The 27,767-nt window shown below is 52.9% G+C and overlaps 1 protein-coding gene across 7 annotated transcripts in view; it reads right to left on the minus strand.

Annotated features, from left to right (window-relative positions):
* PIK3R6 (phosphoinositide-3-kinase regulatory subunit 6) overlaps window positions 1-27,767 on the minus strand; it is a 40,779-nt gene that overhangs the window by 6,612 nt on the left and 6,400 nt on the right. For 2 of the 7 annotated variants that reach the window (XM_030016060.2, XM_030016064.2), the window contains exons 2-19: window positions 19,906-20,038; window positions 16,505-16,588; window positions 15,267-15,358; window positions 12,805-12,873; window positions 12,177-12,309; window positions 10,738-10,807; window positions 10,126-10,309; window positions 9,183-9,330; window positions 7,884-7,970; window positions 6,965-7,421; window positions 6,194-6,293; window positions 5,314-5,436; window positions 4,687-4,797; window positions 3,011-3,101; window positions 2,233-2,303; window positions 1,898-1,988; window positions 1,343-1,413; window positions 140-252 (exon numbers count right to left, since the gene is read on the minus strand). In XM_030016060.2, coding sequence (XP_029871920.1) covers window positions 140-252; window positions 1,343-1,413; window positions 1,898-1,988; window positions 2,233-2,303; window positions 3,011-3,101; window positions 4,687-4,797; window positions 5,314-5,436; window positions 6,194-6,293; window positions 6,965-7,421; window positions 7,884-7,970; window positions 9,183-9,330; window positions 10,126-10,309; window positions 10,738-10,807; window positions 12,177-12,309; window positions 12,805-12,873; window positions 15,267-15,358; window positions 16,505-16,588; window positions 19,906-19,918 — 2,108 coding nt within the window. In that variant the 5' untranslated portion in view covers window positions 19,919-20,038. Of the gene's footprint in view, window positions 1-139; window positions 253-1,342; window positions 1,414-1,897; window positions 1,989-2,117; window positions 2,304-3,010; window positions 3,102-4,686; window positions 4,798-5,313; window positions 5,437-6,193; window positions 6,294-6,964; window positions 7,422-7,883; window positions 7,971-9,182; window positions 9,331-10,125; window positions 10,310-10,737; window positions 10,808-12,176; window positions 12,310-12,804; window positions 12,874-15,266; window positions 15,359-16,504; window positions 16,589-19,905; window positions 20,039-24,814; window positions 27,557-27,767 lie in introns of those variants that run through there. The other 5 variants (XM_041123796.1, XM_041123795.1, XM_030016063.2 and 2 more) reach the window with 5 other exon arrangements.

Consider the following 27,767-nt stretch of genomic DNA (forward strand, 5'->3'; position numbering starts at 1 on the left):
TCTGTAGGTCTTTTGTCATGTATGAGGATCAGGACTAGGACTCCCTGGGAAACAGCTCTGTCATCTTGGGAGCCCTTCCAGGGAGGGATGCAAGGTCACCAGCAAGATGTGCAGAGCCTGGCATGCATGGCATTCTCACCTGATTACATTCCTGTAGGCTCTTCTGCTGTCCTTGTCCAGACACACCATGAAGGGCCTCTGCTCTGTGCTCCTGATTTTGATATTGCGTGTCTTCAACCTGTTTGCCACAGCCTGGATTGAGAGAGGAGGAAGACCCCAGTGAGTGTCTCGCTTCCTTTCCCTTGGCTGTGCAGTGATGGGTGGTGAGTGCATACTGCGTATGAAAGGGACAAATTATGACATTTATCTTTTTTTTTTAACCTCAGATGTGACATAAGGTGACTTCTTTAAGGAGGGAAGTGTCTCTCTTGTCCTTTTTCTGTAATCACAACCTGGTCAAATTTTGCAAGGGCAAACTTTCCAAACTGACAATGCTTGCACAGGTTGCAAGGTTTGGGATGTCTGATGTGGAGCATGATCTGTTCTCCAGGGCTGTGGTGTATCTTGGTGGGCAGCGTGAGCTGCAGTACCTTGGTGTTTCCAAAACCCAGGTGAAAATAAGCAAAAGTGCGCCGGCTAGCTAAAAATACCAGCTGAGAGGCTGGAGGCTCCCGGGCCCAAATGACCAAGGGACAATAATACTTAATGCCACCCAAACTGCAGTGGCATGTTCCCATGGGGCAGCGTGTCCTCTGGGATCTACTTGAACTCTCATGTAAAACAAAAAGGACAGGAGCCCAAGTTTTCAGTCTCATCTCTTGCATATCCACCTTTCTGAGTTGGTCATTAGATTTACTGGCGTTCCTGCTTCTCATTTATGCTTTGTTAAAGTATTTCTCCAGTGGCCTCTATTCTTGTGAGTTCTGTGGAGATTAACACATGGGGTCTGGGGAGGGCACTGCAGCTGCAGGTGTGGAGCTAGTGGAGTTGATCGCAAAACTATAGACCCTGTCCTGTACCCAAGTGGAGCCACGATGACTGGGACTAAGCTTTATTTCTCCACTTTGTCCCTGGGGTCACAGAATAACCCCAGTAGCAGCTCAGTCCTTCAGGGTCTCCCAAGGCAGGATTCAATGTGGCATTGACCAGCAGGGATGGCATTTGGGGCTTTGGCTCAAAAATCTAGACTCTTCCATGGAAAATAATTTCAAAACACACTCTGAGCAGGGTGGCCCCAAAGCCTTCTCCTCCCCACAGAGTGTTTCACCTTTCACCATTGTCATAAGGGATTTCCACACACTGGCCGACCCCTCCAGGGCTGTGAGCGTCCACAGCTACTTACTGAGAATGATCGTCCTGACAAATTGTTGATCCTAACGATTTCAGTGATGTTCACATTCAGACACACCAGGTCTGCAACAGAAGCAACGTGTTAGCCTTAGACCATGGCATGATCTCAGCTCAGCTTTAAGTGGGGCTGGTGCCAGATCCCACAATTGGGTGCATAGCCAGAGGTCCACGGGATACATAAGACAGCAGAAAAGGAGGACTCTAGCAAGCTCCGCGGGCTAAGGGTTTGTGTGGGATCATGCTCAGGATGGAAACCTCAGAGGCTATGCTAAGGGCAAGGTGAAAGAGGAAGGCTGCAGCAAGAGGAAGATGCTGCCAAGCCTAGATTATGGTTATGCTGAACCCCACGTTACAGGGAGCCCCAGGCACATCATTCACGAGAAAACGCACAACCACAGACTGTGGTGACACCAATATATGCACATTACTGATCCAACCCCCACAGCCCAGGCACAATTGTACCAAGTACCATGGTCAGATTTACTCTATTGAGCACCAGAAAACTAAGGAAACCCTCTTCACGTGGTTCCAAGCAGGAAGAACCCACCTTCAGACTCATCAGCAGGGATGGCTTTCATCACAAGACCTGTGGCGCGCAGGGACATAGCCAGCTCCTTCGCCCGGTTGCTCACCACAACCTGCAGGAAAGGCTCTGTTAATTCACCCTGGCAGAGAGGTTAGACATGGAGAGGTCTGGGGGCAGTTTTTCACAAATGCAGTGTTAGCTAACAGGCTTTTAAAGTTCACCACGACCTCTCTGGCCTCACCTGGAGTGCAATTCCAGAGGAAAGGAGGAGGGCCAGAGCACTCCTCTTAGGAGATCTGCCATGCTGCGGGTCCCTGTAAGCAGAGACATTTTGGGCTGCCGAGAGCCCCACTTACCTTTCTGTATGTTACTGTGAGATCTATGCCAGGGCCATCCAGGGTCATTTTCTTCTTGGTCATGATTAACTCTGCAAGGAGGGAACCGGGTAGGATTGAGGTTTCACTCACCCCACCTGTCTGTGGTCAGCAGAGAGGGGTTCTCCCACGGGACGAGCGATCCCCTCTGTCACACAGCACTCATGGTCTGGCACACCAGCCCTTCTCTCCTTGCCTACAGGAGCTGAGGCTCTGCACTCAACAGGTCCAGTGAGATGGACTCACTCAAGGGTCTGCGCCCAACCGCAATGGCAAACATCCATTGGATCAGACAGCGGGTGCACTGAGAGAAGGGCTGGATGTGCCCTCTGTAACAGTCCAGCCTTCAAGCACCCTTGTCCCACCACTGGCAACTCAAGGAAGCTGAATTTCTAATAGGGAAAACATCTGGCAAAGGGGATGGCTGTAAAGCCCAGCTTGTTTCCTCAACAAAAATATGGTGCTGGTATGACTTCAGAGGGTCCTGGAGCCAACCAAGGGCACAGCCTACAAAACCTGGTTGAGACCAGGAGCCAGTGACCACAAGGTCTCTCATTTAGCCTGGTGTCATGCACCCGCGAGGGAGACGGAGAGGTTTAGGGAAGCCTCCTGCTTGTCAGGGAACAAGGGATATCGCCCCATGGCATGGCCTTGACTGCTGCAGGCTGAGGGACAGGGCAAGTGGGAACTGGGGCCGGCAGGACTCCTGCCCAGGATGGCAGCCCCTGCTGCAGGACTCGACTCGGGGGGACGCACGCACCTCTGTGGGAGATGCTCTCCTGCACCTGGGTGCGCAGCTCCGTGAGGAACACGTCCTCGGCCGGCTCCTGCGCCGGGTCATTGAAGAAAATCTGAAAGAGAGGAAAATCTCTAAGAAGAGCTCCTTCTCAGTCACCCACCCTGTGGCGTCACACTAAGCTTGTGACATCAAAAGGTTCTCCAGAGCACCCAGGTGTGACATCACCAAAGGGAATATTTGACCTCATCATGGCAGCCAGGGGGTCTATGGGAGGAGAGAATTGCTTTTGCTCTGCTTTCTGAAGCCCAGGAGCATGGCAGGCCTTGCCAGGAGGCCGGTGGACCTGGCCAGCTGAGCCACGGGCAGTGTCCCCTGCCACTGGGTGTCACTGCACACTCACAGATGAGTCTGTTCCCAGCCATCCCCCCGCAGGCAACCCAGGTCAAGGCGAGCAGCTTCCCAGGCCTGACTGCAGCTGCTGGCTTAGCTCCAAGGCATGTAATTTCTATCTGATACACCTAAATCAACTGATCACTTCAGACCTATTAATTATTTTCTTTTCATGGGCTTGCCTTGAGCAAAATGTGAAGATAAGGTCCTGGAGAACCTCTCCTAGCCACTGTAGCCCTACGTCCAACTGCGGTGGGACTTGACCTTCACTTCCAAGAAAACTCTCTGCAGCCAAAGAGGAACAGTGTGGTCTTAACCAGAAAGGCCAAACAGGCTTAGTGTTTCCAGATGAAGCAGCATCACACCCTGTATGACAACAGGGTAGGTTAGGTGCCTCTATCTGAAAACCACATCTGGAGTCAGTTCCTCTTCCCCTGCTTGAGTCACCACTCTCTCGCTTGCTTTTGATTTTTGTCTTGGAGGAGAAATGAGTGGAAGAAAAATTCACGAAAAACCCCAAATCCCCAGCCACACAAGCTGAGGACCAGGTGCTCCAAGTGTTTACAAGCTATACGTTATTAGTTCAAGTCCTGGTGATGCTCTACCAGTAATTACCAAAGCTCTTCCAGCTCTTTGCAAGCCACATGCCAGTTTGCTCATGTAATGGCTGCTCCTTTGCTGCAATAGGTTACCACATTGGCTACGGGTAGATTGAAAGGAGATATGTGCATCAGTGCCACCCTAAGCTTTGAAGGGGGAAAACTGTCAGAGGAGCAGTTGGGGGGTTGTTGTTACATAACTGAATACAGTAGTTTGCTCCCATATCAAGTGCCAGGTCTCATTCTGATACCATTTCAGAGAAAAGCTGGCAGGAAATAAATAAAAAGGTGTTTCAGGAAGCCCTGCAAAGCCCCTGCAAGATACAGGAAGGTTTTGGCAAAGTCACTCAGAAAACTCCTGCTTGCTCACAGCATCTAAAGCAGCAGGAGGTGCCAGAGCTCCTGAGCAAACCCAAATCCAGCAGAGCAGGAAATCTGTCCTTATGAGGTGATTTCAAGGCTCACTTTGCTGACCTGTGTGATCCTGAAATAGCCTTCCTGGGATCATTGACCCCGGCTGAGCTGTGCTACATGGAATCACTAGATCCAGGAGCCTGGCAAGCAGTGGACAGGCTGGGGAACACGGAAATCCAGCCTCAGATCTGCTGAAAGCCCCCAGACCCCGTTCACTTTGCACAGCTCTGCCAGCAGTGGGGCTCTGCAAGCCCTTGCAGGGCCACGTGAAGGCACAAGAGATGTGGCACCCACCTTCACAGCGTAGACCTGGAAGCAGACGGGCTGGATGCCCATGCGAACGTAGTAAGCAATCACATCAGTGATGAACAGATCAGTCACAAGATGTTTGCTTGGAGAGGAAGGCTGGGGGGGGCAAATCACATTATGGATCAGCCACAGTCACTTCTCAAAAACACTGCCACAAACCCTCACACCTATCCTAGATAAATAATGAGCAATGCGCTGTCGCCCAGGGCAGCATTGGTCTGCTCTGTCATAACTAGTCAAAGCAAATGGGAGAAGCAAAGGCTTGCGCCCACCTACCAGCCTTTTTTGTAGGCTATTGATGGTGGCTCAAACTGCCAGGAAATGAGAGCTGGGGGTATTTCAGCAAATGCCTCATTTACATTTTCTTTCTTGAAATCTGCCATTTCCTGTCCTTTGGCCAAAAAAACCCATCACAGCAAGTGGGTCTTGTGGGCTGGGGCAGTGTCAGACAAATGTACCTTCCCAGCTGCTGGGCCCTGGGGTGGGTTTGCAGGGAGAAAGCCTCTATCTGGGACACAGAGGAGCCCTGCAGGACACGAGCTCATCCTCAGGTATGGCAGATGTGTTTGGGAAATGGGCCAGGCTGGGGAAGTGGGAAGGTTTCCCTCGTACCATGGCAGCCAGCTTGGGAATCATGTGGCACAGCGTGTTGATGTTGCTCTCGTACCACGGGTCAGCTCTGCCCAGGTACCCAGCCACCTCGCAGAGGTCCTCTTGGCCTGTGGCAGCGTGGTCCTGCAAGAGAAACACACAGCTCAGAGTATGATCAAAATACCAGGAGCCTTAGAGGAGGCAGAGGGAGCTGGTGCATGAATGCCGTGTGAGCAGCTCCCCCATCCCTCCCCATTCCCTGCTTGGTCCAGAGAAGATGGCAAAACATTGCTTGCAGCACTTATTTAGCAGGTGCTCAAGAACAAAAATTAAGTGAAGGATGAAAAGAAGAAATACACATTTTTATAATGGCACGTCTGTCAGGACTCACAGCAAGATCTGGGCCAGCTTAAAATATCATGAAAAGTGCAACTGTTTATTTATCGCTGTCTCGAGGGTGTCAGACTGGAAGAGATGTGCCCAAGATAAACTGCAAGGTAGTGACTTGCAGAACTAAAACTGGGGCCATGACCAAGCAGGCAAAGCCCTCAGTAAGGGGCAGCTGCTTCCCCTAACCATCTGGGAGGTGAGAAAAGCATCAGTCCTTTGCTAAAGCTCCCTCAATCCTCCTATAGAAGCAAAACTGAATACCATTTCTAGGCTGTGAGTTATCACCCATCAGGTGGTTGAAGCAACCTGAATGTCTCTTGGGGTTGATGGATTCCTGAATCCAACCTGCAAACTCAGCCAAGCTACCCTGTCTTGGCTCCCATCCTCCTTGTTCTAGGAGCAAGGCATTAATGGATGTGAATTCCTGTAAACCCCCCTGCTCTTCCTCCAAAAACACCGTCAGTTGCTGGCAGCCGGCGGCAGCGCCCAGAGCTGCCGAGCCCAGACTCACCGTAACAGCCAAGGTGTTTGGCTGCCCCGTCACAACTGGGATGTAGTAGAACTGCAGGTTCAGCCTGGGAGTCAGGAAAACTCGCCGAGTTTCTCGTTTCCTTGAAATGGAAAAATAAATAGCCGTGTCTCAAGGGGAAGGTGGAAGAACATGGCTCTTGGCCAAGGCTGGACAGTGCCAAGAGACTGCAGCCACTCTGCAACAGGAGCACGTGCCCTCCTCGCACACCTCCTTTGCCCAGTGTGACAGGATGGCATAATGCCCCCAGGTTCCCACATCGAGCAAGGGGAGATGATGTGGGTAAGGGGCATCTTGCAGACAGGCTCTTGGCTGGGACCGGTGGTCTCGTCTGCACCCAGCTCTGCTCCCCAGGCTGCTGCCGGCACCGCGACCCAGACCCACCCCACACTGCTCTCCTGGCCCGGTGAACCAGCTGGGAAAAGCCAGCTGGAAAACAGCTTTTCTTTGGGATTTTTCCCTTTTCCATAGGAAAACACCTTACCTCATTTATTGTTCATTTAACCCATTCAATGGACAAAAGGGAATAACTCGCTGCGTACATCATTTGGGCTAACAGAGCCAAATGATCCCATGCAGCCAGTGAAGTCAGATGCATTTCGGTGCAAAACACCTGGGTCCCATCCTGTCCCAGGTAACGCCCGAGCCCAACCCCATCCCCAGCCATCTTGGCTGCTTCAACAGACTCAAGAACAAAGCCCCCCACTCTATCCTCCCTTCCCCAGAGCCAAAGAGGCTGTGGCCACCAGTTACCTCAAAGAGTGATAGGCTTGGGCCAGGCGCCCCAGGATCCGGTCATCCCCCAGCAGCACGATGCGGGCAGTGTGCAGCCTCTGGAGCGGGGCTGCAGGCACTGGGGGGATGCCTGGTCTCCTCTGCAGCTTCACCGGGGGCTTCGCCCCAGGACCATTGCAGCCAGCCTGCAAGAAGGCCACGTTCTCCAGTGGCGACGGCTTTTTTTTAATGCCACCCTTCCTGTGGAGACGGGATTGCTCCGTTTCGGCACTGCAAGGGGTGAAGGGCTCCTCAACTGCCGTGGGCAGGTCTCGTTCGATGCCACTGTCAGTGGAGAGCACGGAGAAGCGGGTCTGCTTGCAGCACTCGCAGTCCGAAATTATGTCCTGGATCTCGAAGTTGTCCAGGTCTTGGCTTAGGCACTCAGGCTCGCAGCTCTGCGACAGCGGGCGGATGAACAGCACCAATTCCTTCCCTGTGGGCAGAAGGGAGCTCGGGGAGGGAAATACAACCAAAGCCAGGCTGAGCCCTAGTCCTGCCCTGGCTCCCCTCTTCTCATGCAAACTGTAGGGCCAATACCTCTACCAGCAGGTCCAAGAGGAGTCTGTCTTTCAGTCCCATTTCTCATTGCACCATGAAGAGAGCTCAATATCACTCAAATCAGGTACTTTGGGCACATCCTGCTGCAGCCTGTCCAACAGGGGTCCTCTCCTCATCTCCTTTGCCCCTCTCCCACCCAGTCCCCTGATCTGACACTGACACCCCACAAGAAGGAAGGCTGGTGCAGTTGGCACGAACCTCCACGAGCTTGGCCCTTGGATGGTGCTTATGAAACTCACTGCTCAAGAATCAGGGCTAAATGGCATGTTTTGCACAGGCTTCCCAGCCTCAGGCACCGTCCCGTCCAAACTCCCCACAGCCCCCCTGGGGCACTCACAGAGCTGGTCCTCTTCTGTCCAGAGGTGAAAGCTGATGTTGGGGTTAGGCAGAGGGGTACCCTGCAGCCCTCCTAGGGGAGCATTGCCTGGGGGAAACAAGGATGCTTGTAACACACAGGAGCAATTTTCCCGCACAGGTGCATGAACCCCTACTGCTGCTGTGCTTTCAGATGTTGGCTGAGATAGCCCGTGCTGAGCCCCAAGGGCTCTCCTACCCTGGTTGCCTTCTGGCCAGACATGAGGCTGTAATCACAGACCCCTGCTCTCACAAACTGAGCCATAAGAAAGTACCTATACTGTTGATGAATGGGAGAAATGAAGAAGGGGAAACTGAGGCATGGGTGAGTGAAGGATCTTGCTCTGCTGCAGACAGCAGAGGGATTGCAGAATAAATAAAACATTCTTCTAGAACTGGGCCTCCAACGCATGTGACAGGACCTCCCTTGGCGATGTCAGCTGAGATGCGAGACAGCCCTCTGACCCCACCATTGCTGCCTATTTTTAACCCATTATGGCTCTGTGAGAAGCAGTGAGACAATTTAATAGCTCACTGCACCAAAAGAAGATGGTCCCACTCCTCTCCCTGCACCACTGGCTGTTCCTTCCCATATCTTACACTGGGACAGTCTCCAGCTCTTTCCAGAGAGGGGGTTGGGGTGCAGTGACCTTCCACCAAGAGTAGCCAAGAAAAGGAAAACATGACCCCCATTTCCCTCTGGTCTACCCCAGATTTGTGTGAGGAGCTGTGATGGATGGGGATGTTTGTTATAGTCTGCGTAGCCCTGATGGCACCAGGCTGGAACAGAGCACTGCCAGGGATGGAAGGAGATGGCAGTACCACTGTCCACCACATCAGTACAAGGAGGTTTCAAGGAGTGATACACAGCGTCTCCCCAGTCTAGGCCATGGCAGGGTGTATCTTACACCAGCAGAGCACTAGAGCATCTGTCCAACCTCCCCTGGCTGACATCTATGGCACCCTTTGCAAATGACGGAGACATGTCTCTGGGCCTCAGGGCAGCTGAATTAGCAGCAGAGATTGCCACAGTCCCTTCCCTCAGGTGACAAATCTGCGTTCCACTGCCACATGCACTTTGCCATCCTGGACATCAGGTCACTGCAGGGAGCCAGGCTGCAAGGACCTGATCCCCGTGATGGATGCTGTTAAAGTGGAGGCAGATGGGAGGTGGGGATGGACAACTGTAGGAGGGCAATGGCGAGGACACAGCAGTAAGGCAGGGGCCTGCCAGCCTGCACGGCTCCCTTAGCCCTCCGTGCATGGCTGGCCAGGAGCTCACCTGCTTGCAAGGAGCTGAGGACAGCGCAGTAAATCTTCTCCAGCCTTGCTGCGTGCTGGCTGCGGTCTGCACTCGCCTCGTTTCCTGCACACTCGACTGCCACCACCACTTGCCGGAACCAGTGCTCAACGTCACTCATGGGCATATCCTGTCGCAAGGAGCAGCTATTAACACCCCGAGGCATGAAAAGAGGAGATGCTCCAGGGGCAGGGCAGCGGAAGGGGGCAGAAAGAGCGCAAATGAGTCCTGCAGAAATTGCTGTTCCGCAGCAGAGGACACACATGTCCTCCTGTCCCTGGGGAAGGCTGGAGGAGGAGAGATGCTGGCTGTACTGTCTGCTTAAAGCTTTTTTCTGGCAGGTTTGCAGCTGATGGGCACTGTGCTCCCAGCTGCCACAAGCTCGGGGAGTCAGCAGCAGAGCTGGCAGCTCAAGTGACCCTCAGGAGATGGGGACAGCAGACACACAAAGGTGTCCTTAGAGTTGAAATCACTGAGGACCCTTGCAAAGTTGCCTTTCTGAACCAGACATTTGTCTTACTGTGGCCCCACAGCTCCTTGAAGGAGGTTTTGGAGAAAACTTGTTGAAACATTTCCGCTGAGCTGTTTTTGCAATGACCAGTGGCTCACAGAGGAGCCTATATTCCACCCGCAGAGCCCAGCTTTGCTGTGCAAAACTGAGGACTCAGACTGAAGATTCAAAACCTCTGGCTCCTGCTGCATCAACTCTTATATTTGAAGAATTTTTTAGTTTAACACCAGCTCTGCTCATAGCCCAGCTTTGGAAGTAACACTAGGGCTACTGGAGATGGAGACCACCACTGAGAACCTGGGGGGGGGGGGTGGTTCTCCACTTGCCAAAACGCCTTCCCACACTCTGAGGTGCCCAGCAAGACCAGGACCATTGGAAAACCACACATGGTGCTGCAGAAGTCCTGCCAGTTACCTGGAGGCTCGCCTTCAAGCCGCTAACGTCACAGCCCTCGCCCAGGGCCGCCTGCATGGCGTGGATGATCACGTAGCACATGCATGCCCGGGGGCTTTGGGAGACCTGAGCTGCCTTTGTGTCAGTGACCAGCGCGTTGCAGATGGCTTCAGAGAGCAGCTCTGGATCGGCAAAGATGAAAATCCTGCGTGGGGCAGGAGGGTGGGAAAAGAGGGACATGAGATGAGATGAGATGAGGAGTCCCCGTTACTGACATCAGGGCTGGCACAAGGAGCTCACGTCTCCATTATCCCACGCAGAGAAAAAGGGTTGCTGCTGATATTCCCCTTCTCTGCCCTGTCTCCCCACCAAGGGAAGCTCTCTGCCTCCCAGGACCACATAAATAAATTGGGACACATGGAAGGAACGTGCTCCTCCCAGTGCAAAGCTCATTTTAGCGAGGCACTGGATGCCACCAAATTGTGTTCCCCAAGACCACATACTGCCACGTGGTTTATGTCCAAATTGTCTGTTCCATCCAACATTAATTCAGAGCCCAGGAAAAGGACAGATTTCACTATGAGACTATAAAAGAAATAAAAGTAACAACACATTCGAAGAAGCACTACTCACTTTTCCTGATAAGGATACGGATCGCTTTTGAGACTTTGTTCGGAAATGACCATTCTTTGGTACAACGTACCTAGCAAATGCAAGAAGATAAACATGCAGGAGTCAGAGCATGAGAAATAACAACACAACTCACGAGAGCAGCTCAGTGCTGCTCCTGGTTGTAGAGGCTGATGGTGGGTCTGCCAAGTCGGCGAACACCCGTTGCTGGAGTGACAATGTAAAAGAGCCAAGAATCAGGCCTAGAGTTAAAAATAGTCAAGGACAAAGATAGGCCATGCAACATAAAAAGAAAACCCCTTCTATTCAGGGATTATTTCCTGTATTTCCCTTCCTTTGTTTAGTGGATTATGAGCTTGGGAGCAGAGTCGGAAGCCAGAAGAGGAGCTCTGCTCCCGGCCTCCGGGCCACACTGTGGGACAGTGTTTGGGTGGATATGAAGAGCACAACGCGTTTCTGAATCAGGAGAGATGTACTTTACCCTCACCCAGCTCTGGGGTAGGGAAGATACATCCACCCCGCATTGCTCAGGTGCAATCATTTTGTGAACCTTGTGGTGCTCAGAGGGAAGCCCCACTGGAGATCCCCATCTCTCCCCACTGAATCATCCTTTTACCAGAAGTCAGGTGAGATAAAGGTGGACCTTGGAGCTCCAGACAAAGCAGTACTGGGGAAGAGTGGTCGGGGTGATTGATGGTGATGGGCTGAGACTACCGAGAATGGCACTTTATAATTTCCCACCAGGTTTCTCATATTTTACCTCCACCTCACAAGGTATCTGTACCTTGCACTGTTTTAAGGATTGCTTTCAAAGACTTTTATTAAAGAAAACTTTAACAAGAAGAACTTTAATGAGCAATGTAGAGAAAAAGGAAAATAGAGTTGTCCTCTGGCTTGCTATCTAAAAGGGACTGTTCTCTGCAGAAACTAATGACGTTTTAGTGTCTAAAACCTGATGCACAGGTAGTGGAGGAAGAGCCCATGCTAGACAGCCTGCAATTCAATCTCAGATGGAGACTTCACTTTGCAAAAAGGAGACCTCCACAAAATTTACTGAGATGCCCAGGCTAGCAGCATAAGCACCCTGTTTCCCATATAGACAGAGGGTGTGTGTGTATATATATATATACACACCTGGCCTTATATGGGCTGGACTTGACTCTGGTGGTGCCTACACTGACAGCAGGAGGACCCCAAGGTTTTCAGCTAGTAACTAAGGATCAGCAGCCTGAAATAAGGAGAGGGGAACCCTTCCATCCAAATGCATCCCTAAAACCCCCAAGTGTTTGGCCAGCCCCCTGCAGAAAACCCTGCCATGGCTCACTGCGTTAGGCAAAGGCCAGCTCAGGTATGGAAATTCCCCCAAACCCCCACTACTATTGCCTTGAGGACCCAAGCCATTCAGCATGCCATACATAGGCAGAGCAGAAAAGCCCTCATACCTGGTGCTGTCCTTTCCATCTTCAGCCTGATGGCATAGTCCAAACCGATGGTGCAGAAAGGCTTGGGCAGGGTGAGCAGCTTCTTACAGAAATCATACACTCTGCCACAGAGCTCGTCAGAGATGCAGGGAGCCTGGAGCAAGAAAGGGGCAGATATGGAGATGCCACAGGCAGTGATCCCTAATGGTGCTCTCCCCACAACAGACCCCAAGGTGGGAGGGCACGGAGCTACACCAAATTCAATATGGATTTAAATGCAGTATATGAAGGAGAATCAGGCCCTACAATGGTTTGGAAACCTCCAGCAATACCCACTGAAGGACTGTGGGCACACATTTTTGCCAGGTTGTGACTTTCTGCACCATCAGGCACCTAAACACCTCCAGAAAAGGGGGTCAGCTGGAAAGACCTGTCACTCCCATACATGTCACAGGTGACAGTGTCTCAGCCATCAAACAGCACACTGGGAAACGCACAGTTGAGTCCACCCGTGGTAGTCCCAGGGCTTTGCTGGGCAGATACTGGGATATTTCAGCACAGGAATAGGTACTGAGTGACTTTGGGTGGCCCCCTTCCGTGGCTTCTGATTTCCCTGGATCTTGCCCCAGCGAAGCCCATGGTAGGTTACCTTTATCAAGGTATACATCAGCGTGTGCAGCAAGGGGATGATGTAATGTCTGAAGTCACCTCGCTCCGCCTGTGGAACCAAAAGGCACAGTCAGTGCAGGCAGCGCCTGGCAGGATGCTGGGATGGGCAGCAGGACTGGCAGCAGCAGAGACCAGAGCCGGGGGAGCCACCGGAGCCCCCAGGATGTGCTGGGTTCTGTCTGCTCAGCAGCTCAGACACACAAGGAGAGCACAGGCATCCGCCCTGGCTTAGGGGTGACGCTCCCTGGGTCAAGGTGGGATTTGGGATCCCTCCACAGGCCATCAGGGTGGGCAGGATGTCCTCGGGGCAGACAGGTGGGCATCCGACGGGAGCCAGGCCCTGGGGAGAGGTGTGGGGGATGGACCATGCTGCCGTGGCCACTGCCGCACCGCAGGGCTGGAGATTGCTGTAGGGATGTGAAGGCTCCAGGAGCTGCTGCGAGAGCATGGTTTGCACACTGACAGCTCTGCAGTGCATACGCAGCAGCCATGGTGGGAGAGGGGGAGCAAAAGTTTCTAACTGACCTCATTAAGGAGCTCCTTTCTGTTGCAAAAAACTCATGTGGAAATACAAACCCTCTGGGAAAAGCCTGTCTTACATTTGGTGGGTGTGAGAGCAGAGTGAACAGGGAGGAGAGATGTTCTTGCATCCCCATCCTGGCCCATGGGAAGCTAGATAGATGCTCAAGCTGACACAGCTCCAGCCCCTCCCTGCAGCCTGGTCTGGCTCTAACAACAGCTCCAGCAACAGGAATGTCCCTGGATAAACCTGGGAAAGATATTTCCACCCCAAAGTCATTTCCGGTACCTTTCTTCAGGGCTGCTGTGCTGACAGATCTGAGTTCAATGGAACTGATGGCAGCAAAGCTTTGAAACAATCAATAAAATGAGTAATACTGAGTTGCTGAGACCAGCTGATATTTGCCAAGAGCTCCAGAGGAACTCAAGCATGAAATTGCTAAATTATCATCTGCGGTCGGTACTGACTGCTCAGAGCTGCTGCAGTACCAGAGGAATGAAAAAAAAAAAAAGAAAAAAAAAGTGACACTGATTTCAAAGATGATCTTCAGGGAGATGAAGGGAGTTGCAGACCAGGAGGCCTGACATCCCTCCTGGGCAAGGAAAGATAAGAGTAGCAGAGCCATAATAGGTATAAGGGGAAGGGACTGACATGGCTTTTGCAGTGGAAAGCAGACGTCAAGCCCTCTGGGGGAATCCCTGCATCCATAGCCAAGGGTGATGTGGGTGTTCCTGTCTATCTGGATTTGCAAAAGCCACTTGATAAGATCCCTCCCCAAGGCACTGATGGAAGCTAAACTGCCATAGCGTGAGAGAGACAGCCTGCAAATAGCCTCAGAGCTGCTTAAAAGGCAGAAAACAAAGATTAGGAGTAACTGCTGGATGATCACAGCCCTGCGATGTGTACACAGGGATCTGCGCTGGGCCGACAGGGCTCAAGTGTATGATATGGGAGTGTTGACAGAGAGAGGTGACAGCCTCTGCAGAGGGTGCTTGGCCCCCCCGGGGCTGAGCAGCAGCTGGCTGGAGACACAGGAGCTGAGCAATGCTGAGCAAGGCAGCTCCATCCTTCCAGCTTGAAAGGAGAAATAGCAAAGAGGTAGAGAAAATGGTACGGGGAGGTTTCTGCACAAAGGACGACTAGCGGGGGCTCATCACCAGGGTGGGGAGGAGGAGGTGAAGGGGGCACATGGGATGTTTGTGCCCGGAATGAGAGGACACTGGGTAAAATGAGGCAGGCTCATAAGACAAAAAAGGTGCTACTTCTACACATGACATCTCACCAAACCACAAACCAGGTCGCATCAGGATGCTGAGGGTGCTAAAGGTTTACACAAGACCAGAAAATGACAAGACAAATCAATGAAACAAAAAATCCATCACAAAGTTTCCATCTGATGCTCTCAGGACAGGATACTGGGTTAGGTGTTTCTGCTCTGACACCCTCTGGGGCGGAAATGGGTGACATGGAGGAGAAATTTCCACTCTACCTGTAACTACAGCGGGCCGGGGTGGGAGGAAGGACATTTGGGGGTGGGAGGAAGGACATTTGGGGGTGGTCGGAAGTGTTTTGCACTGTGCTATTTGCAAACTGCAAAGGCCGTCTGCCTTTGGCTGTTGCAGCTTCAAGGAGCCTGTGCAGGTTCCCTACTCCGCCCAAGGCTCACCATCACTTTTGGGACAAACCCTGGTCCGTGCAGCCATCAGCTGGGGATGAGCTATAGCTCTGCCCTTGTGTCCCACAGAGTTTTTCACTCTGTGTCATAAGCCACTGTCCCCAGTCAGGCTCAAGGCCCCCTAAAAACACCTGTTTGAGCTGGAATTGAGTCCCCATCCCTCTGCTCCCCTGGGCCCCACAGCAGGGCACATGCCACGGAGGGTCTGAGCCCAGCACTCAGGGGACATCTCTGAGGCAGCACTCACCCTTTCCAGCTCCTTCACCAGGATCCGGACCAGAACGGAGCTGTTACTGGGATTCTGGTCAATTTTTTTATGCAGGGTCCATCGCAGCATCCCTGAGAAGTGAAAGCCAAGAAAGAGATCAGGTTGCCAGGAAGAGCAGCAATGGATCAGGGGCAGTGTTTCACAGAGGAATCAAGAGACCTGGGCACTGTTCCTGCAAAAATCATTTACTGGGAAGCTACACTGACATCACGATCAGAGCTAAACCAGGCTTCTCTGCCCTCCGCTTCAATCATTGACCCTCTGCAAGGGACAAGTCATGCTGCTGCCCTGATTCTGGATGCAGCATCGATGTGTTGTACCTCTAATACTGGGAAACCTTTGGAAAAAGTTCCTAGAGATGCTAGGACTGGGGGGCTGGAGAAAAGCAAGGCAGGGCAATGGATGTGAAGTTTGTTTCCTGTTCCCTCTGTTGCTCTGTTTATGACTGCCTGCTTTCACCACCTGCCCTGGGAAATTTGGGTTCCTCCTGGTCCCAGCACACAGCACCTGAATGCTGGCTGCTGATAGCTCACACTCAGAGGAAGGACCACAAAGCGTCTCAGTCCTGCAGATGTCAAGGCTCATTCCAGACAAAATCAAATTTAATTAACTGTAAAATATTCCATGCACTCCAAGTAAAATCAATTTTTCAAAATCAATTAAGTTTCCTAAGGCTGTAGCAATCCAGTTGCAGGGTCAGCTAGAGTTTTATTCTCTAAAATCGTAACACAGGGATTTCAACTGATTCTTTAGTGAGAAGCTGAGCAGTGCGTGGTGAATCAATATCCCCACAGGGAGAGATGGAGAGACTCCAACTCAGAGGTGTTAAGTGAGTTGGACGGGGCTGTGTGGCAAGTCGGTGTCAGAGCTGGGAACAGCACCACAAACTCTGGCATTTGATGTCCCACCTCAGTGATGGACCCCTGGGTGAGTGAAGGGTATAAAGGATGTAACAGCCACATAGAGGAGGGATGAAAGCTGCTGAAGTTGGTGCACAGCAGACGCAAGGAGCTTGCCAAAGATTAGCACCTCTAAGAGCAGGTTAGAATGGGCAGAGCAGTGCCAGGGAGGTGAGGCCACCCCGTGTCCCCTCACCCTGGCACTGACTGAGAGAGGGGAGTGGGGAGGGGGTTGGGGCCAAGCAATGCCCCAGCAAGGCAGCACACAGGGGACAGCAGGTTCTGACCCCCAGAAGCCGTGCTGCGGGTCCGTCTTACCTCGGTCACACTGGCAGGCGGGGTGATGCCCGTCCAGCTCTCGCAGCAGCGTGCGGACACGGCGCAGGATGTCCGACTCCACCGCTGCAGGGACAAAGAAGACATGAGCAGCCAGACCAGCACCCCTGGGAGACTGGCACCCACGGACACAACCCCAGGGGAGGAGGCACTGGTTTGGGTGAGTACGGGGACTGCACCTTCACCACATCCCTCAGGACGGCTATCTCAGCAGGTTTCAACCCTCGATAAGCCTCAATGGAAACAAGGCAGAGCTTTCCCCAGGGCCACTGGAGCTGGGGGCAAATGCCACCCCATGGACTGGTGGCCTCTGGAGCTATACTGGAGAGCAAAGTGCTCCTGCAGGGATGTGGTGGTAGAGAAGCTCTGCAGAGGACTGCTCATGCATCAGCTCTACAGAGCCCATCTTTCCTCTTGTTCAATTAAAAAAAAAAAGTCACACATTAAATATAAAAGCTAACAACATTAAACCACAACTTGGCACCATGAAAGAGCAGAAAACCTCTGTGTTTTGGCATTGTATGGATTCGGCCTCAACCTCACACCCATCATAAGGAGCACTCTTGCAACAAGGTCTGCTGCCCACACCAGCAGCTCACCCCTCGTGGGAAACCCAGGCAGAGCCACCAGGCTGGCATGTCACCTCCTGCCTTCCACCCAGGACCCTTCACAGCCTCTCCCCGATGTGCGACCACCCACCCGTGGGCCCTGAGCACCTTCTGCTCCCCCAGGCGAGGACCCAAGGTCCGTGCTTCTGCCTGGTAACCACCACACGTACCCTGTACACATCAAAACCAAACTGCATCCTGCTCTCAGCCAAAAATAAGTCCAACCTCAGACCCAGTCTTCGGTATGACTCGTACATGGGGTGAGGGCTCGTGATAACAAGTGAGCTCGCATGACAGCTGGCTGGCCATGCACACCGACACATCGCAGATGTAGAATAAAAGTCAGCCCTGAAAGCATGTGGGGTATCTGTTGGGAAAGCTGCAAGGTCCCTTTACTCCACCACAGCCTGTCTTTGTGTCCCTCCTTACACTGGGCTACTCTTTCCCTATCAGCAAAAAGATTCTTGCTCCTTTGTAATAAAAAAAAAGCATTATATAGAGTATTATTAGGTGATGTTCTCCTTCTGTAGGAAGTTGTAGGCTGGAGCAGCCAGCACATGGCCTGATCCAGGGGAGGATCTCAGATGTTTGTGGCTACCATATCCCAGAGTCCTTTCCTGCAGGTTCCTGTCTCTGTGTTCACTGGTAGGGTCCAGACCATTGCCAGCAGTGGCCAAGTGGGTCTTGCCTGCATGGCAAGGATGCAAGCAAAGACCAATTTATCCAGGTCCTAAGGAAGCTCCAGACACATACTGCCCTGAGTTGTCTCATCCACATGGGATTGCCTTTTGGGATTGGTGTCATTACCACCACATCACCTGCCCAGTTTTTCTCTGAATTTGCTCATTCCCTCCACACCCTCTTTTGCCACAGCTCCATCTTCCCTAACATCAGAGAGATGACAGGAGGGCAGTGGTGGGCATTCATCTTTACCAACAAGAAACAGAGGAGGCAGCCAGGACAACACTGTTTAAGAGCTGTGCTCAAGGACCACAGCCTCCAAACCTCCTTCCTTGGCTCTGGAAGGAGATAAAGTCAACTGGGCTGGGTCTGGTTGGTGGAGCAGGCGGTGCTTTGGTCTGTACAACGAATGGTGACTGGGGGAGGTTGGTTGGGAGCTATGGGAAGGGAAACAGGAAAATACTGGGGGGATTTTACAGCTCAGCTGGAGGGTCAGACCAACAGGGGCATCTCCAGTGAGTGGTCCTGTGGGCAGAGGACCATCAAGACATAATCACGCAGGAGATGGGGCAGCTTTGAGTATCTGGCCCCTCGTTCCTTGCAGACCCATGCACCATCTCAGGATGGGTTTGAAGCAAAAATCAGAGATGATTTTTTGTTCTTCTGCTGTGTCTTTTAGTGGTGGCACAGGGCCATCATGCAGGGGAGTGGATGTGGCACCGTTCCCACTGGCAATGCACATCAGAGAGCAGGAGCACTTTGCTGCTCACAGCATCGTTGCTGCCTCCTTGTCACAGCTCGCAGGGCAGGCAGCATGGCCGGATACATGACAAGACACTCTCACCCTCTCCAAGCCCAAGACTGCAGTGCCATGGGTCCAATGAGATGGTGACCAGGGCATAGAGGCAGAAGATATGAGCCCTGCATAAAAGACAACTGGAAAATGCAAAATTTAATGTACTGGGGATGGCCTATTCCTGAGTACAGCCCAACAGCCAAAATAGTTCTCCTATTTACTGACCCCAGGGAAGTGCAACCCCATAAGGATGCTAGTATGGAGGATTCATCCAATTCAGGCTTCTTCTGCAGAGGAGTACTTACTGCTGCAGCTTCAGTCGAAGCTGTGTTAGAAAACGACGACACACTCAGGTTCACAATTACTCCCATATGCTGGCGAAGTTGTGTGTGTACACACAAAGTGCCATCTCTGCCAGCACGGTTCATGCCATCGTACCCACACGGGGAGGAACTACAGTGCAAAAATGTCCTTTGAAACAGGATTTTTCTCATTTTGGAAGTGTCATTTGGGGAAATGTCTTGGAAATTTGTATTTTATCTCCTTTTTGTTTTCTCTCCAATGATTTTGTAAAGCTCCTCAATTTCACTATTATGTTCATTGGTTTTGCACTACAGAATTATGAAATAATGGACTATTTGAAATTTCCTATTCTTTTCATTTGGGTATGTTTTTAATTACCAGGGGAAGTTTTTCCTGAACACTGATATAAATACTGTCCTCTTTTTCTAAATCAAAGCAACTACAGTCATGATACGCTGAGGTTTCTTCATGGGGAGCAGAGCATCAAAGCGTTCGTTCCAACACAAACACGAGGCACTTTGATCTAAAAACAGTCTCAACCTACCAGCGACAAACAGTAGTGGCTTAGAAATTAAATAAAACGTTTCAGCATTGATATCCTGACCTCGGGCTGCTGGGAGACCAATACCACCTTGTGAAACAGTGTGAAAATAAAACACAGATGGGGGAAAAAAAAGGACACAAAAAAATACAATAAAACATAAAACTGCTTTAAAATTCAAATGTGAATGTTGCCAGGCCTGGTGCTTTTGAAGTGCCCCTCTACAGCAAATCTTTTGCCTGCCTCTCAGTTGCTTCGTGCCTCATTTCCCATCTATCCAGCACAGTCTGCCCACACCTTGCAAAGAGCAAGGTCTGCCCAGCGGCAATGAATCCTCCTTAGATATCCCTGTATTTTATCAGAGGGTAATTGAGGCACAAGAAGGCAGATGAGGTGGGTTCATTTGGTTGGGACCCCCCTGCCCCGGCACCCCGGGGTGCTCAGCATCACCCACCTGTGCTCTCCATGGCCGAGCTGAGGCTGCAGCACGGGGTGGGCACGGCGGCCGCAGGGCGTCTGCAACGATGGGGTGAGTGTGCAGCTGCTTCTCACTCCACATGGGCATGGCCTTGGGTCCTGCGTCTCACCTGCAAAAAAATAGGGCACGCTTGGCTTAGGCTGGCGGTGGAGATCAGGATCAGCCTGAACCTTGGGGGGGGAGCGCAAAGCCACCGGGACACTGTGGGCGTGGGACCCCAGCATGGAGGACGTCCGGCAGGGAGGCAGAGCCGTAAGGGTGAGCACAGCATGTCTCAGGGGCTGTGTTTTGCTGGAGAAAGCTTCAGCTTGAAGCTGAACCCATCTGAACACTTTGGCCTCGAAGCCTCCCACAGCAAGGAGGCCCCCAGGCATGAGCATCAGCATCACTGAGCAGGGCAGGATCAGGAACTTCATGCTCCCCAGTGTTTAAGAAGAAATGTTCAGGTTAAGTCAAACTGAGTCTGAAATGCAAAGTCCAACCAGAGAAAGGAAAAAAAAAAGAGCCCAAATTTCCATAAGGTTCCTATGCTTGGTGTGCTGATCCGCTGCCATCCTGATCCAGCATCCCAGAGAAACAAACCCTGAGGAAACCTCAGGAGCTGGTTACGCTGCAGAGGGAAGCCAGCCTGGAGCCGGACGGCTTCCCTTGCCCTCAAGCATTGTTCTTTCCAAAGAAAGAGGAAAAAAAAAATACTCCTAAGAGCTGAGGAGGAAGGAAGGGAGATTTGCCTATGACATGACAACAAGCAGGCTGGGGAGCTGGCATGGGGCAGCCGTGGGGGAGCAAAGGACACCCGGCATCTTTTATGCAAAATACCACCGCTGAGGTGTTCAGCTGTAGTGATCTACCACACAGCTGGGTCCCTCCCAGCCCGCAGCTCCGGCACCTCCTGGTCCTGCCCTGCCAGTGCCCACAGCGAGGCAGCGGCTCCCCCAGTGCATTGCCCTCTCCTGTCTCCCCATCCATGGGCACAGCAGCAACCTCAGGACTCTGCTGCCTGCAGTTACAGCCTGAGTGAGCTGCAATACCGCCTTCGGCATTTCTAGATTGAGGCTTTTCCAGCCTGCGGGTTTTGCCCTCTCTTCTTGCCTTTAGGGATGGAAGAAAACCAGCCCATAGCTCTGAATTCTATGATTTCCCTGAAACACCCATATTTATGGCTGATAACAGGGACCCCCACCTCCAGCGGTCCCCAAACCAGCACAGGCAGCAATAACAATGCAGTCCCGTCAGTCTGTCGCATCCCTCCAAGCACAATCAAGCCATCAGCCTACACTTGTGCTCATGTCTTGCTCTATTTAGGATTCTCTCTATTTATTTTGTGGATTTAGGACCTAACTCTACCCAGGTAGGTCCTAAATCTGTAAATATCCATCACCAAACCCAACAGCTCTGCAACTGCAGGGAGAGATGGATGGACACACACGGGAATGCCCCTGCCACACACCACTCGAGCCCCGAGAGCATCCTGTTCTGAGCAGCAGCTTTCAGAAGCTCATTAAAGGTTTTCCGTGGCACGTGAAGTTTTCAAAACGCATCCCAGGTCCATGTGGCTTTTATTTCTGGCCCCGGAGATGGATAACTAGGCCTGGCACCGAGGTACCACAGTGGATTTCCACCGACCGCCGAGGAGCAGGGCTGCGGGGGCAGCTCCCAGCCATGGCTGAAAGCGGAGAGGACAAGGAAGGCGAGGAGGACAGGGGTCCTTCTGCAGGCCAGGGGCTTATTATAGCAAAACCCCTGCCTCTGCTTGCACAGCTGGCAGGCAGCTTGGTCCAGGGCTGGGAGCACGGAGGAGATGCCAAGCCTCCTCCGGCTCAGCTTGATGCCTGACACCAACCTCAGAAACGCATCTCTGTGGCACATGGATACTGCTGCAGCGATGGACGTGCCCTTTCCTCTGAGGTGACCGCTCTGGGCTGCACTACGGGTGCGAAGCAGGGCAGAGGGTGTCTACTAAGGTCAGCAAACTATTTCCCCCTCTGCACCCCAACCTGGTGGCAGCGGTGCAGCCTGCAGGTGAGTCGCAGCGCTGCCCAGAGGTTGTTCCTGCCTGTGGCACAGCCACCTGCCTTCTATCCCTGGCCAGGTACTGGACGACTCCCTGGAGATGCTCAGCACCCCTGGTGCAGAACGGAGAGCAGGGGAAGGATGCTTTCATGCCCCGGCCACAGCTGACTGCAGCACTGACAGCCTGCAGCAAGCATCAGCCGTATGTCTGCGGACAAACGGGGCTTTGCTTCTACAGGCAGAAATGAGATGTGCCTCCTGCTACGCCAGAGTCTGGGCCAGAGGAGGATAACATCAATTAATCCTCCTAATTTAAAAAATTACAGGTCACTACCTTGAATCACTGGCTACAGAAGGAAAGTGAATGATTCTCCTAATCCCTTGCCTGCATAAGAGCACCAAATACCACATAGCAGCGTTACACAGCTGGTGAGCTGGTTGGCACCGCCGTTCTCAAAATGCTATTCCCTGCTGCGAAAAGTGCTGGGGTCCCTGATGCCGTGGAAGACCCACAGCACCGGCGCCGAGCGGCAGAGCTGGGGCTGCGTGCCGGGATCCTCCAGTGCGCCTGCCTCGGGGCTTGGAGAGGCTGCCTGCCAAAGCGAAACACAGCCCGCTGCTAATTGCGTCGGTGGTTTTCCACATCCGCATCCTACCTGCCCACACGTGGGAGGGGAGCTGGTGACCAAATGTGGAACTTGCTTGCCAGCGCTTGGTTTCCAGATTTAGAAAAGGATTCAACAGGGCCAGAGCAACGTGAGCTCCTCCTGCCTGAGAAACTTCAGTTCTCGGTTCTCCTGTCTGCTTAAAAAGTGCTGGCTTTCCTCACTGTTGGCAAAGAGGAGCTGAGATTGAATCCATAGTCCACCTGCCTGCTCCAAGTGCTTGGGTCTCCCAAGAAAATTCAACATAAAATACCAAAAACTGGTCCCCAGCATATTCAGAGTCTAGTCACGCCATCTGCAGGACAGGTAAACATCATATGAGATGTGAAAGGACATACATAGAAACAGGCTGGTGAGGAAGACTGGGGTCAATCTGGTTCCTGCAGGGTACCAGCTACTGGTTCTCGCTTGGCCTGGCCATAACCAGCACAGGGACCTAAATGACCAGAAAATCACCCATTTTCACTGGAGACGTTTTCTGCCTGCTTGCTCCCCAAGGTTGAGGGTACCAGGGCTACCAAAGGAGGAGGAGGAGGGATGCAGGGCTGAGGATGGGAAGGGCTGTATAGCATCAGCCCCAGTTTGGAGCAGTTCAGACAGCAGGACCACATTTGCCCTCCCCAGCCATGACAGATGGGGATGCTGCCTGCCCTTCCCTCCTGGGCTTCATCAGGATTTTCCCAACAGCAGCTGGCCCTGCAATCATCCCGACACAAATCCAAACCCAGTAACATGGTGAGGAAGGCTTTGAAGATGCAAGAGCCTGTGCTGTACAGAAGGACTAAATTCAGCCTTTGCACAGAGCGTTTACAGACAGTTCCTTGCCCATGGGGATGGAGGCTGCTCCGCAGCCGGGGTGCATGGGTAGCTTTTGACTGACATGAATGAAGCCAGGCTGATTTATGCCAGATGATCTGACCTTGGCACCTCTTTGGCTGAGCGGAAAGTGGCAGGGAGCAAAGACCCAGCCTATGCACCCCTGGGAAGGAGACTGCCAGCCCCTGCCCTGGCAGTGATGCTGCTCCGGGCAGAGGCTGACCATAAGGGATGAAGCCCATCACCTGGCAGGAGGGATTCCTTGAACAACACCTAGAAGCCATGTGTCACTGCAGGGACACAACAACCATCTGAAGCTCCAATGACACACTTAGAGCTGCTAATTTGGGTGAAAAAGCATTTTAGCAGAGGATGCAGGCACACACTATGGGGACGCCAGTGCTGGTGTCAGAGCAGCAGCAGATGTCACCCACTGGCACCCAGAAACCAGGGGTGTAGCAGGATCCCTATCACTGCACCAGGCTGCTCAGCCTGCTGAGACAGGATCAGTCCCCAACACCCACCCTGTGTGCCTCTGCCTGCCAGGCTGTTCCCAGGACGCAGCAGCCATACATCCCCTGGGAGACCAGATGCAACATGCTGGGATGTGATGCTGGGACCACTCCTTCCCTGGACCAGTCCCTTCCTGCTGGCTCCTTTGCCATTGCCACCCCTTCTGTTCACAGACCATGGGGCTAAAGACCCGTGGTCTGCACTTTGAGCCCATCGAGCCCTGACCCACCATGTGCTGTGAGCCAGCCGGGGGGCCCCCCATGCCCACGGCTTGCTCAGGCTCTGCGTGGGGATGGCAGGCACAGAGACGTGTCTGAGCTGCACTGCAGCCCCCCAGCTTCTCATCCAGGGATCCAGGCGAGCTAGGTCCCCTCTTCAGGTTTGCACTGCTGGCCTGGTGTCTCATGCAGGGACACTCTCAGCCAAGGGGACTTCACTGCGTCTCTAGGACCAGACCCTCAGCATTAACTGTGCCACATCCCCACATCCCAGCACAGCAGACAGCAAGTGTCAGTGCAGTCTCCGGAGGAAGGGGAGCACAAGACATCAGAGCCCCCCACTACAGACAGCCCTCTCTGCCTGCCTCATCTCTCCCAAAAAGACAGATCCCTGGCAAAAGTAGGGGGATACTCTCCCCATTTCTGGGGATGGACTCTGCGCTGGTCCTAGTGCCCGGTGGACTAACGCAGACCTGCAAGAGAGAGGGTCACAGGCTTTCGCCTGGGAACTCCTGCCCCGCTCCCCCGAAGGCTGGGGATATCATATCATATCCCCTACCACAGTCTGTCCCTGCACTGTCTCTGCTGCAAGTGGGAGCAGAGGGACCATGCGACCAAAGGACCCTGTCCCAAACCTGCTCAGCTCCGCGCTGCACTCACCTTCCCTTGCGTCCCTCCAGCTCCCAGGATCGCACGTCCCTTCAGGGTGCAGGACCGTCCCAGCAAGCACATTGCGAGGAGGAGGAAGGAGGAGGAGGAGGTGGCGGATCAGGCGCAGCCAAAGGGCTCCTTGGCTGAGGTGCAGCAGGCGGGAGCTAGACAGCGAAGCAGCGATCCCCGTGGCATCCGCACTGGAGTCCACGCTCAACGCCACCGACCACGGACGGGGCTTGCTTCTGCTCTGTGTGCATGTGCCTGAGCTCACCGGTGACCACAGGCTTTCTAACCAGAAACAGGAAGGGCTCACAGGCCCCAGCCAACACACATGACGGTGGGGAGACGATAGATGAGTCGAGGGGAAATATGACAGTGCAGGGCATAAAAGCAAGGCCTGCAAAAGTGCCAGCGAAAGGGAGAAGCCGCTCAGTTCCACGATCCACACCCATGAGGGCTTCTCTGCTTTCTGTCCCCCTCCTCCACCTTTGGATCTCCTCCCTTCCTTGCAGCAGACACGAGACACATTTCATCCCGTAACTGGTTATTTTGCTGTCTGCCAGCTCAGCAAGACCAGAGTCTTCTCTGCATTCATCCCACTTCTTTGCAGAGCTGCAAATCCCCGCTTCCTCTCTGCAATTCTTAAAATACCCATGGCATCAGCTGTATTTTATTTCATTTTCAAGAAAAAATTAGAAGGAAGGGTGAGAAAAGAAGTCATATTCCTCCCTTCAGTTTTCAATAACTATGAGGTTTTTTTGTGAAAAAACCTTAGTGACTCAAAATCCACCTCTCCCAAGAATTTGGGGTAGTTATGGGAACCATCTGGCTATATTCTTGAAAACAAAGAACTTTGCAGTGAAAGCACAGTTCACCCCGGGAACTGGCAGATAAGACCATGGTTTAAAGGGCTTTGCAGCCCCATCCTCCTTTCTAAACTACCAGGGTGCTGGAGAGAGTAGGACCTGGCTGAGCATCGGGTGCTGAACACTCCATAAACCCAACCTCAGTGCCCCTCCTCTGCAGGGCAACAGTTAATGGGGACCCAGAGGTGGGGAACAGTTTGCAATGGCTGCTCTATTTGGCCAAGCTAATACAAGATGAAGTGTGGTTCCACACAGAGGTGAGGCCACTGGGGCTGGGATCCTCCAGTTTGCCTCCCTCCTCACCTCTCCATCCTCCCACTGCTCACCCCGTTGAACCACCTTCCTCCTGAGCAGGGGTTCCTCATTTGCATCATGCTCTGGCCAGGCCTGCAGAAGGCAATAGTCACCTTCCTCCAAGGTTTTCCCCTCCCTGGTGCTTACAGCCAGGGAGGCATGGTGGGGACACCACACCAATGCCCTCTCCTTTCTCTGAGGGCTGGTCATTAGCAGGACAGACACCAAAGACACTGTGACGAGGTGGGTTTCAGCAGATCACACTTTACCCTGTTTGCTTTTTGGATGTGTCTGGAGGGTCCCAGCTATGGCTGGGTGGGCACCACCAGGTTGTACAAGCAGAAGGTCATGGGTCCCTGTAGGGTGATCGGTCCCTACCACACGCAGAGACCAGATTGGGCTGCATCGGCTGCTCTTGTCTTCCACGAAGGAGGATCCATGCTCACTCAGCCCTTTTTAGACTGTTTTAATTATACGATGGGCTAGCACCCTTATGGGTGTCAGGATACGCCACCTGCAGTCCCAAAGGGCCCTGGCTCAGGCTCAGCACTATGCAGTCCCATGCCAGCGGAGGGCTTGCCTGGCCACCAGCCTCCATGCACCCCCGAGCCATTGCAGCCTGAGCAGAGACAGGCAGAGCAAGGTATCGCAGTCACAGCCTCACCACCAAGAGAGCTGGGGGATTTTCAGAAGTGCTGCCAACACACTGCCAGCAAATACCCAAGAGCCTCTATGACTTTCAGGGGAATCCAGCCTGACCAGGACCAGAGCTGAGTCCCAGGAGGCTGCCTGGACCACGTCCCACCCCACAGCAGCCCAAGTCCCCCAGCCTGTTCCATTCTGCTGACCATTACGACAAAGTCAGGCAAACTTCCCAGCGAACACGTGGCACAGCAACGGGATTGCCTCCACAGCTTGGTGTACCCGCTGGAGGAACAAGTCCAGCTGTACAGGAAAGCACGTCCCTGTCCCAAGAAAAGGATGTTTCCCTCTTAGCTCCAATCCATGGCAGAAGTTAAAGCTCAGTCCTTTTTAAGCCCTCAGTATGTGAGGATGCTGGAGTGGGTTTGAAATCCTGTGGCAGGAGGATGGAGATCTGTCCATCCACATGAGTCATCTCAACCCCATCATACTTGGTGGAGAGAAGTGACTCAGGCTATCCCCTGGAAACATTCAACATGGGAATGCACAGCCTCCCCAAAAACCCTCTGCTCTGTCTCACAGATCATCAAAAGCTGGCGGAAATCACTAAAATCCAGAACCCCTAGACTAGGTGAAACACAGGAGAGACAGACCGAGCAGTGCAGAAATATCTGAAGCTGTGAAAGAAAACCTAAACCCAATGCCTTTGGTGGTGGGAGCTGGGCTAGCAGCAAACAGGCGGGCTCCCTTAGGAAGCCTGGTCGTGCTGCCCTGCCCCAGCTCTCCAACACGCCCAGGCATCCTCTGCTGCCCAGCACGCCCCGGCTTGGGTCCCAAATGTCATTGCCTGGAGCTGTGCTGACCATGGCCAGCCCTGGGGATGTCCCCTCTCCCACCTCCTCGCTTTGCCTAAAGGACAGCAGTGACACACCAGGGCAAGCGCAGCCCATGGTGCGCGCACCCTTGCTTTCTCCGAGTTATATTTAGTCCGACTCCAAAGCCAGCCTCTCCACGCCTTCTGCAGCCCTGTATTTAGTTACAAATTCACTACACGGGTACGTCTGAGGTTTCCTGTGGTTGTTTATCAGCTCGACTACAGGCGCTCGCAAAGAAAAAAACCACGTATTGCACAGGAACGAAGCATGGAAAGCTGTTCC

Source organism: Aquila chrysaetos, chromosome 5, assembly GCF_900496995.4.
Source record: "Aquila chrysaetos chrysaetos chromosome 5, bAquChr1.4, whole genome shotgun sequence".
In the NCBI taxonomy this organism is placed as follows: Eukaryota; Metazoa; Chordata; class Aves; order Accipitriformes; family Accipitridae; genus Aquila; species Aquila chrysaetos.